Source organism: Indicator indicator, chromosome 1 (assembly GCF_027791375.1).
Source record: "Indicator indicator isolate 239-I01 chromosome 1, UM_Iind_1.1, whole genome shotgun sequence".
Lineage (NCBI taxonomy): Eukaryota > Metazoa > Chordata > Aves > Piciformes > Indicatoridae > Indicator > Indicator indicator.
Genome location: NC_072010.1, coordinates 111,369,486 through 111,381,275, shown reverse-complemented (window position 1 = coordinate 111,381,275; position 11,790 = coordinate 111,369,486). Strand labels below are relative to the sequence as shown.

The 11,790-nt window shown below is 36.1% G+C and overlaps 1 protein-coding gene across 6 annotated transcripts in view; it reads right to left on the bottom strand.

Moving 5' to 3' along the window:
- Positions 1-4,137: 4,137 nt before the first annotated feature.
- Positions 4,138-11,790, bottom strand: part of BACH1 (BTB domain and CNC homolog 1) — a 31,417-nt gene continuing 23,764 nt past the window's right edge. For all 6 annotated transcript variants that reach the window (XM_054384949.1, XM_054384916.1, XM_054384957.1 and 3 more), the window contains one exon: positions 4,138-10,211. In XM_054384949.1, the coding sequence (XP_054240924.1) occupies positions 9,750-10,211 (462 nt within the window). In that variant the 3' untranslated portion in view covers positions 4,138-9,749. The remainder of the gene's footprint in view (positions 10,212-11,790) is intronic.

Sequence of the window (11,790 nt, the reverse complement as noted above, 5' to 3'; positions counted from 1 at the left end):
TAGAAGATGGTTATCAATGAACAATTTTAGCAATGCAATGCCTCCTGCAATGATATGTGAGATCATGTTTCTCCCTGAGGTATTTTCCCTGGAAGAATTTGCACATCAAAAAGTTACAACACCAAAATGCCAGCCCCAAACAGCAGCTGTTGGATCTGTAAACCTCAGCCTCAAATCTCAGCTCCTTTGGGAAATAAACCTAAACTCCCAACAATGCACAGCAGCTGGGTTCTTGGCATAGCTTTTTTTTTATTTTATTGATTGATAGTTTTCCTAAATTTGTGATCCTGCAAGAAAAATCTTAGCCATATCTCTAACCATATGGGAACCAATATATGGCAAGCACCTCACCTGCACCATTGAGCCTTCCTGACCTCAGTTTATTTTTTCTCCATCAAGAGCTCCACAGGGTAATCCAGTCAACACAGAATATTTCTGGGATCAGATACCAGATCTGCAGATCAACATAACAGGAAAAAAAGCAAAGACAGATTAAAGTGCCATCATGTTTTATTGCTTGGTTTCATCAATGTTTCCAGCTGTATCTTCAGGGGTTTATAGTCCAGTGTTAAATACACTCTCTGAGCTGAAGCATAACCATTCGATTTTAAGAAGGGGAAGAAATAATTTTTGACAGCTTAAATAAAGGATTTTTTTTTTAAGCTATGTTTGAGATGGGAATTATACAAAGGTCATTTCCCCATTACTAAGAAAAAGCATTTGAAATACTTGGACATTTCTTGTAACTGTAAAGTAATAGGGGAATATATCAGCTCCAAAGTAGTGATTTTCTTTTTATGACATCTGTACACGCTTGCTTTTAACATTTGCATTTTAACACATAGAGAACAAAGACTTCTCTACATATTGTTCAAACAAAAAGCCGCTTCTCAATGTAGCCTACCATTTTTCATGCAAATGAATATCCCTAAAACAACTTTTATTACTGTGTCTATAGGAAGAGTTATATAGGAAGATAACTACATTATTGTAGTATTGCAGCAGAAAATGTTGCCATATACACATGAACTAACAAGTTTGGGGGTTTTTTTGCTGATTAGAGAAAAAAGGATATGGGAGAACTTTTTGTTTGCACCTCCATGTTAAGGAGTTTAAGCATTTTATCTTCATGAGCAACTAAGAACTACAAAAAGCTTCAGCCTACCACTGAAATATTAGTTTCTACCATCTTCCTTCTTCTTTAATATGTACTTTTAGGTTTACTTTAGCATCCTGACATCAACGTGAATGATAGCACCATAGCTTCTCAGCAAAATAGTTAAACACAGGCATTTATTTTACCTCAGTCTTTTTTCTTTCCTTCCACCTCCCCTGACTGAGAGCTGCAGCCAATGCCACATAAAATGTGTAAAACCAAATCTCCTTTTAAGACTCTTGGTTTGTTGCTTGTTTATACAAAAGCAGTTAGGCAATGGTTTTAAACTAGAGCAGGATGGATTTAGATTAGACATTAGGAAGAAGTTCATTACTACGAGAGTAGTGAGACACTGGAAGAGGTTGCCCAATGAAGTTGTGGACATCTGATCCCTCACAGTGTTTGAGACCAGTCTGGATGAGGCTTTGAGCAACCCAGTCTAGGAGAATGTGTCCCTGCCCGTGGCACAGGGGTTGGAACTAGATGATCTTTAAGGTACCTCCCAACTCAAGCCATTCTACCATTCTATGAACATATTTGGTATCACCAAATATCACTTGGCTTATTTGAAAACAGCGTTTTTCTTCTTCAGAGCAGCACACACAAAGAAGAGAATTCACCAAGAAGAGGGAAAGACGGAACAGAATTATCTTCAGCTTTGTGGAAACTACCTTCCAATACCTTGCTATACAGTGTGCATGAATTGACAAATCTATAATTGCTTGAACTAAAACTAGGGATGTTATTTGATCAAGCCTCTTAAAGCAAAGCTGTGTGATTTAGAAAGCAGTATCTTGATTTTTTTAAACCATAATCTATTTCTGTCCCTATTTATACTTAAAATATCCAGTGCTGCCACCAAATTAAAAAAATCTCTTCTCTTTTAGAAAACAAGCAATGTAAGCCCCATGAACTAATAGCACATTTAATATTAAAAAAGGTGCTAAAACACTTTTAGGTTGAGGCCTCAAGGCAAGCTTCAATTTACTTTCCAACTTCAATATACTGACAAAGCAGAAAGCTTTGTTCTATCTGGAACTCAAGTCCCTAAATTACAATATACTTCCAGTACAAAAAGGCAGGATGTATGTTTTCAGAAGTCAGACACAAATTCAGTATTGCAATATCATTTATCAGTATGCTGCAATTGCATCACTGATCTGTTGAAATTACATAAGGCAGACTGAAAAGCTACATATTGAAATTTACCTTCTTTTTTTTTTTTGAACATTTATTTTTCAACAATGTCAGGTGTTTGATTTTTTTGGTGTTTGTGTTTTGTTTTGAATTTGGTGGGGGTTTTTTTGTTTGGGTTTTTTTAAACCACCAAATGTCAATTCGGTTCATCCCTCTTTGAGAAACAGTAATGCAGGCAGTACACACAGGATCATGCTGCCATCTATAGTTTAAAGAAGAAAACAGACTTCACAGTTTAAGTTGCAAAAAAAGCCATTGGAGAGGTAGCATTTGTAGGACAAAAATCATCTAGGCTTCTTACAAGACACATTTGTGTGCTTGCATTCTAGCTCTGGGAGCAAGACTTAGCCTTAGTTAAAACACCAGCAAGAGCTCTGTAAGGAGTCCTAGCTTGGGCTGTCACAGTTTGCTGTCCTCCCCCTCACCTCTATCCCAAACAGGTATCTTTTTGATACATACATATTAAAAAAAAAAAAAAAAACACCACCACAACTATCGGTTCACATCATGGACAAAAATAAATGGAAAAAAACACAGGAAAAATTTATCCACAGACATTAGAAAGGGCTGCTCAAGGAGGTGGTGGAGTCATCATCCTTGGAGGTATTTAAAGACACACGGTAACAGTTTAGCATGAGTGGTGGGATTGTGCACTTTAGCTGGAGGAGAGCAGAGGTATGATGGTTTTAAGACTCTTTTTAATTTTTCTTCACAAAGTTCCAGCAGAGAAAGTGAAAGAATGTAAACAAATCACTATTGGGTGCAAGAAAGCAAAATAATGATTATTCTAGACACTTCCATTGGAGAGAGAAACGTTTAAGAATCGCTACTCAAAACAAGGTTGGGGAGTTGGGCAGTCTCAGCTTGCTCAGCTTCTGTCTGCCTGCTACTTCTTTTCTGGCTGAAGATAACACACTGACCTTGACAAGCTAAGTCTAACAGCCTCTCTGCCTTCTGCCCGGGGCTCTGGGGGGAGTCCTTCTGGCTGGGGAAGAGGCCCCTTAGGGGAAGCAAAGGGAGCTTGGTTGTGCTTTTCTGCTAATTGTAACATTTGTAAATGGTGTGAATAGTGTATGTTTGTACATATTCATTGCATTTCATAGATTTCAGTTTTGCTTGTAAATACAGCTTTCATTTGCTTCCAGACTGAGCTAGCCTGGCTATTGTCGGTGTGGGATGGGGATTTCAGCTTCACACTGTTACAAGAGGTCTCTTCCAACCTCAACAGTCCTGCGATTCTATGACTAGTACATCAGCATTCCTGAAAATGAAGGTTTTATTTCACTATAAAATAGACATTGACATTTAGGAATCTATATTACATAGACAGGAAGCTCACTGGCCCTTAATTTCAAGGCAGGTACTAGCAGCTTGGAAGGAAGGAGGGGAGGAGGAAAAAAAAAAAAAAAAAAAAAAAAAAAAGAGTTACAGTAATATCTTCTCGTCCCAAACAATTCAGGCAGAAGGAATCCAGGTGCTTCTCTTCTCAAAGGAAGCCTTCATAAAATTATATTGTTTTGCAGCTTTTAAGAAGCGAAAATTGTGATAAATTTCTATGAGAATAGAATTAGAGGCTTGTTCTCCTTTTAAGAAAATAATAAAGGGGTTTTGTATTTTTAGTGTGTTGCTTGTTGTTTTTTTAATGTGGAAATCCTGTAAATTACTGATTTCTGTCTTCCCAAATATGACACACCCTGGTTTTTATATCCTTTGGTGGTGGTTTGTCTACTTTGGTTTTTATAAAAAAAAAAAAAAAACCAAAAACAAAGAAGTTCCTTGTTTAATTATGTTTTAACTGAAATCCCAAAAGCAAATGACACTTTTCTAATATCCCCTATAGGCATTACAAACATGTTCATTGATAACTTTTTCCAAAATGTGTGACTTACAAGTCTTAAATTACTACTAGAACCTATGAAAACTTGATCATTTTCACCTATATCCTCATGGGGTTTTATACATCTATAGTTACATAGAAAGCTGGAAGGTCTTTACTGGTTGTAGCACTCAGAAAGCATCTCACTAGCTGACAAGGGAAAGAAACCACTCTGTGCACACAATACCTTTATTGTGCATTTCTAATGAGTTCAGGGAAATTGTTTTTCTTTTTCCATAAACATATACACCAGTTGGCACTAACACTTAAGTGTGAGGCAGTATTAGCAATACATTATAGAATAATTAAACCTAACATTTAGACAATATAATTTACCAAGCAGTTTTATGTTCATAACCTAAAGCTGTTTCTACCCTGCTTCAGTGATGCTATCCCTCCTCATAGCCCAGAATGTCTAACAAAGCATTGTGCACATAGCAAGTCAAAACACTGTCCTAAAAAGTAATGTGAGATTCCAGTTTCTCTCTTACCTCACAAAACCTATTATTGGGACATCTCACACCCCTTAAAACAAAATCTTGGTAACAGAGACTATGTGTATATGTACCTATGTACCTAGAATTTATGAAAGCTTTTTACTTTTTTTTTTTTAAGTAGTAGTATCCTTAGAGAAAGCTACACTACTCTGAATGAGTTTTATTACAAACATTTTTTTCCCACTTTTCTTCAAAACAGTGGAGATGGGATAGAAAAGTAAAAGGCTACCTTTTCTAAATGAGGAAAACAAAAAATAGGTTCTTGTGTGCTCCTGACAAAGTTCTACCCTGAAACTTTATTGGCTCAACAGGAAAATCAATACTTTTTATTATTTTTTCAACCAATGACATGGCAAAATATTTCCCAGCAACAAATGCCACTGCCTTCATACACCTTCACACACCACCTTGTTCTCAACAGAAACATTTGTTTAAACTTCAGTCTCTGAGGTCAACAGCAATTTCCCAGCCTCCACCCAGTTACCTAAAGGTGGGAAAATAAAGATCACTGCTATCCATAATCGGCCAGTATTTGCAATTCAGAAGGACTAAAATTAAGTAAAAATATCAAGTGTGGTGTACACAAATTTAAAAGGTCTGACAAGTACAACACATGCCTAAACAGAATTTTGCAATATTCCTGAAGCTTATCAAACCTCTATTAAACCAGCTCAGTTTCCCTTCTTTAGTTCTCTCCACAAGAGTTCAACTGGTAGCAAACCTGCATGTGCCAACACTGGAACTCTCCTTTACATGTGCTAGTGAATTGCAGCTGCATACATTTGAGGCTCATTTTATTGAAAAAAAAAATAATTTTTTTTAATTATCCAAACAATAGACTATTCAACACGCACAAGGGTCCAGGTCGTCCATTCTATTTCATTGCTAAAAAGGGACAACACGCACTTTGCTTCATGAAGATAAACTATTATGTCAGGAAAGTATTAAAGAAATACATTCAAAAACTGCTTCAGTTAAAATAGGTGCTTTTATCTTCTTTTCAGCCTTTGGAGAAATTTTGCTATTTCACTTTAAACAAATTTCAATTAGCTCCTGTGTGCCCAGATAAAAACCCAGAGTTCACAGAAAGGGTGCAGTTATCAAGCAGTTCCTCATTTCATACTTCCTAAAAAAGACCCAGAGGCAGAACTGCTTGTGCCGTACACATCTCTGGCATATGTACCCTTCAGCTTTTATTGCTGTTGTTTCTTGCCAAATACTAAAAGCAGTTTAAAACATATCAGACTCCTCCTGCATCAAGTCTCCTCAAAGAGGAATCACACTAACATTCTTGTGCAACGTAGCATCTAGGTCTTCAGAAATGTAGAATATGTTAACTAAATCCAAGTGACTACAAATTTCAAGAACAAAACTCTCCTGGAGAAAGAGACAACTTTTACTGCCTTATCAAGTTGAATCTCATAATCATCTTGCTTTCCAGCATTTTTCCCCACACAAAGTGTTTTAACATAATGCTGCTGAGATCAAGTAATTTTAGACTTGAAAGCATCAAAAATATGTGTCACAAATACTGCAAATGCAAGAAGACTAATAAAAAGCTTTCAGAGCAAGGTAAAATGCAGTACAGTTTACTGTTTAGGAGCTATGGACAGAGATTAGGATTAATGCAGTTCCTCAAAGAATAATTTTTTGGCAATGCTTCTGATTATTTAACAGGACCCAACAGATCTACAGTTATTCAAAAGATATTTCCTGAGCTTAAAGATCCATGCCATTACAACATCCCCTATAATAAATCTCAGTCTCATGCCCTGGCCTATACTATGCATGTAAACACCAAGTTTCTTCTAGTTCCAAACTTAAAATATCCCATTAATCAACTGTTTACCTCTTTCCTCCCTTAAAATAATGTAAAAAATTAAATAAAAGTATTAATAAAATTTCCCTAGAAAACACAATGAGAACAGCACACACACAACAGTCAAAAAAACCTTACAGGACATTTATTCCAACTCAGTATTTGCTACTGTGTGGATTATTTGATAACTTAGACTACTTTGCTACTGTTTTCAGATATGTTTTAATAGTACTACTTGAGCAAATAATGCACCAGTAAAGAATTTTCACTGCAAAAGATCTGTACAAAAAAGAAAGGCCTTTGTAGAAAGGATAGTGGTTTTTATTGTATCTTAGAAAATACTGAATTATGAAAGATACAAAATCAACTGTTGTAATTATCTGTTTATTTTACAATCTGTATGCCATCATACTCTTATGGCTTTAAGACAGTCTGTCCAAAGTATTTTAAAACATGCTTTTAAAGTATTTTACAATTTCAAAATCGAGTCTTTCTTTACCAAAAAAAACCCAAACAACAAAAAAACCCCAACCCTTCAAAACGTTTACCTGAGAATTTTGTATCATAAAATTATCATTAATTCTTAACTTTTCCAAGTTGATGATATAGGCTATAGAAGTCAACATGCAACTTGTAGGTCTACTGTATTAAATAAATAATTTTAAAATTATTTAGATGCAGCCAGTTAGGCAAAAACCTACCCTCAAACTTTATCAAGTCCACCATAGATTTAAAAAACATGTCATGAATTTTATCATTAGTGAATGATAACCATGTTTTTTTGCATTGCAAATTCTGCACCATTTGCTGGGTAGAATTCAGATCCTGACTGATCACCAGACTGCAGCTGTGGAGCACAACTCTTTGGTGGATATTTTGACCTCTGAACTTCGCAGTCACTGACCTTGTTTTCCAACATCCACAGCATGAAGGGTGTTGGGGGTCTGGGTCACTGGATATGTTTCAAGTTCACAGGCAGTCGTTCTCTACACATGCTCCACCTCTTTATAGCAAACATTTACCCCAAGGAATTCCATTTCAGAGTAAGTGTACTATTAGGACAATGCTTTAATGTCATTATCCACGTCATTTCAGAGTATCACCAGCTTTAAGTGATATTATATATGGACAGTAGAGAGGTTTAGGGGTTTCTGTTTTGGTTTTTGCTTTGTTTTATTGTTTCAACTTAGTTTGCTTTTTAAATTAAATCCAGATTTATAAGCAAAATACTGCCCAGGGTGGCACAGGAAGGAGGCAAGATTAAATTAACCAGGCATATACAGACTGGGAGAAAAACCCCAGAGAGCTTCATGAGTAATACATATATATATATGAACATATATAAATGATAGTAATTTCAAAGAATTTCAATTTATTACCTGAAGATATACCCAAAGCAGTAGAACTCACATAATGTCTGCCATATAGTATTTGTTTCTGAATTTCCATTACTGTAAGCACTGTGATTTATGCAAGCTATACTCCATTAATTTTTTTCCCTTAAAATAAGTAATTATATTGATGAAAATCCAAGGGTATCACTGCAGATTTAAATCAACTTCCAATTCCGTAGGTGAGGTAGTGTAGTCACTTGTGTTACATGCTGGTTAATGAGAAGTACTGTTGAAATCTGTCAATCTTAAAATTTTTGTTTTAAATAAGTGGCTTAATAGTCATAAAATATTCATTAATGCTGTATTACTAAGGGGAGGGGGAGTAAAGGAAAAAAAAAACAGAAAGAGCCTTGCAAAGAACAACTTTCATCTCACTGCAAGATAAAACTGAAAAGTAGTATTTACAACAGTCCTTTGCTTAATTGCTGCCTATGGTACATGCACATAAAAGACAAGAAGCTAATATACATTCTGAGGTAGGAAATGAAGAATTCCACTGGCTTGTACAAGATTCTTCATGTTTTGTAAACCAGCAAGATCAAAGTTTCCTGTGGTGAGGTTCCATACTTAGTTCTGGTGTGAGAATAACCTCTAAATAACAGAGCATCATTGGTATACAATATGCATCCACCACTATGTATAAAACTAAAACCCAAATTATTTTTAGTGGCTGTATTTCTCCTTTGCAAAACACATGAAGGAAATCCCTCCAGATCATTTCCTTATTATCCTTTCCATAAATTTATACTTACAGCACAAGCCATTGAAAATACACTACAGGTTTAGCCATAAAAATATCCTGAAGACTAAAATTCAATAGATGTTTACTGGTCCCAGTGATGAGCGAACAAATACACCTGTAGACTACTTTAGACAATTAGGCACTGAAGTTGAAGAACTGGTGCCTGAATAACTTTAAAAAGAAAAAGACAAACAAACCAACCCTGTCCTTAAGGTTTCACAACACTTAGATTCCAACTCACCATAAAGAATAGTGAACTTAAAAGGTGCTCACTTAAAGTAAGTCACAACACAGGGATATGGGATTCAGATGCTGGAAGATCCAATGCACACTAATTAAAAGAATTGAATCAGACTTCCACTAATCATCGTACGTTGTTATTCCTTCCACTAAACTTAGAGAAGAGAGCTGTATGCTGCAGCACCTCCACAGTTGTTTTAACTGCATACTGGAGAGCTAAGACAAAGGCTTATATTCAGTAAAAGCTGGCTCTGTTTCAGGGATGGTAACAGCAGGAAGCAATGAGCTGTTCCAGAGCACATTTCCCAGAATCTCCTCATACTGTCATGTTACCCTAACTCATCTACAAAATAAACATTCACAGAGTTGTATATGCTTTCTTCGGGTTTGTCTAGCAGGAAAAAAGAAATCTTATAAGGTAAGAATTCCAGGCATAGAAATCATTGTACATAAACATGTTAGGCTTTCCTTGAGATGTAGATTGGCATTAGATACTGTGGCATAAATCAGAGTGAAGGTTGGTCTACACCTGAATGAAAGCTTCTTCACAAAATAAACATCTGTGCACAGAGTTTATACTTTCCAACAACTTTCCTGAACTCTCCATAGCATCACCACACAGAAAAAGCTCCAAGGCTGACACATACAAATTACACTCTAGAACTACACAGAATAAACCCAAAACTTGACAAGTAACATAGTGACAATGTAATTGTCAATGTAGTTTCAAAAGATAGTTTCATCCTTTCTTTCACTTAGTAAGTTACAATAATGCTCAATCTCACTTTTACTTGCAACGTTGAAGCTGGCAACAGGAAGAGAATAGGATCACTCATCTGTAGTGCATTTGTCAGTCATTTGCTGACAGAAGTCTGTGATACCACTGCTCTGTCCACAGTGTTCCACCAGTGAAGTTTTCTCTAATGTTCTTATAGGAACTGGATGCAGTTCTTGTACTTGCTTGTATGTTGCATCACAGACACTTTTCACACACTGATAACAAGAACTCTGCTCTTTTGTAGGTGTAACACCTGAAAGACCATCTGCTAATTCCATACATGCTGGTACTGGAGGCTCACTGTCAGATGGGGCTGTTCGTTCTCTCTCTGGGAATAAAAATGAAAGCGGGCAATCCGAGGAAGAATATTTTGCAAGTATTTGTATTTGCTCATGACTCAAGGCTGCTTCCTTGCACACCTGCTGGCAAAGTCCTGTCAGATTCTGCTTCGTCTCACCCAGAGTTGACAAAATGTGGTTTCTTTCCTTCAGCAATTTCTCCTTCTCATTTTGCTGCAAGAAGAAAAAAAAATGCCTTTTAGTCTACATTTTAACACAAAAACAATAGCTTGTTGTTCTCCTAACAAAGCTAAAACGTGACTGTAAACGTGGCCTACTGGAACAGCAGTAATAGGACAATAAGCACCAAGAATCAAGTGCCTATCAAAAGGACAGTTCTAAGCTCTCTTGAAGCATCAACTTACCTATTTCAAGTGATTTTTCAGACACACAACTTTTTGAAAACTCATACTGGCAGCCAAAACCAAAATTTGTAGTTATTTAATAAATGAAGCCTAGATTCACTTACTGTAATTATTCCTGAAACACTAATTCTATAGGGCAACATTTAAACCATTACCACTGGGTAAACAAAACGTTAAGCAGAGCAGTCCTCAGTGGTTTGTGTTTTAAAAGTCACATGCTGAAAACTAGACATCACATTCTGACTACTGATACTAGTCTAGTAGATGAAAATAAATTAAAATCTTAAGTGTCAGGTACACTGTAGAACAAGCAATTATGAATAATTTATAAAACAAACTAAAGGAAAAATTAGGTAAAACAAGTAAGTATTTTCAAGCAGCACTCGAATTTGTTTCAAGGCCCTGATAGAACACTGAAAGTTAAGGAATTTAAAGGTCAGAAACAGAAGGTCAGATTAGTGAATTGAAGATGCAAGACAGAAGTGTCACTAGAGAGTTGACCAAGTATTGGAACAGAGTATGGACTGAATGATTGTTTCATTGACACACTAAACATGTTTAAGACTGTCAGATACCAGTCAGACATGAAGTAACACTGCCTTTGCTCTGAAGAACTTAAAATTTAGCTACATAACACAAAAGGATTTTACAAACACAGGACAGCAAAAGGGATGGCAATTTGCTAATATCAACTAGAAAAAATGCTACTACATTAAAAATTATATTATTTTGTAGTTTGTTTTACCTCAATATTACTAATTTTTGTGACCACGGGCTGAAGATGAAAGGACATGGATAACTGAGGGGCTGGGTCAAATGACAGAAACTAGCAACATCCAGAAAAAATAAAAACTAAGAAATTACCCAAAAACAGACAGGAAACAAGCAAGCCCACAATGAAGTAGCTGGAAAAGAGGAAAAATATCCTAACACCAAACCATGCCACACGTTATGAGTTCTATAATTAATAGGCAGATTTCCAAAGACACAAAAAGGTTTAAATAGTTTAAGCATTAAATTTTCATCATAGGGACTATGTGTTCAACACTGTTGCCATATCAGTTCAGTCACTCTCTCATTTCCTTTCACAGGACAAACTCACACTGCAACCTGTACAACTTCATATTGAAAGAACTGACTAAATTTCACGGACATTTTCCATGAGAAGCACTTGTTGCCAGCCCTTTTCCCCTGAAACGACTGAAAAGAGTGCTTTGCTAAAACAGTCATACTTTTTTTTAGCGTAATGGGAGAAGCTGTTATAGAACTCCTAATCTGAAATCACTACATGCACATTTTGAGCATGTAGAGCCACTTAGCTGTGTATTATGGACCAGTGCAATTATCTGGACTACTCTACTAGTTAATGCAAACATCAACATTTGTAA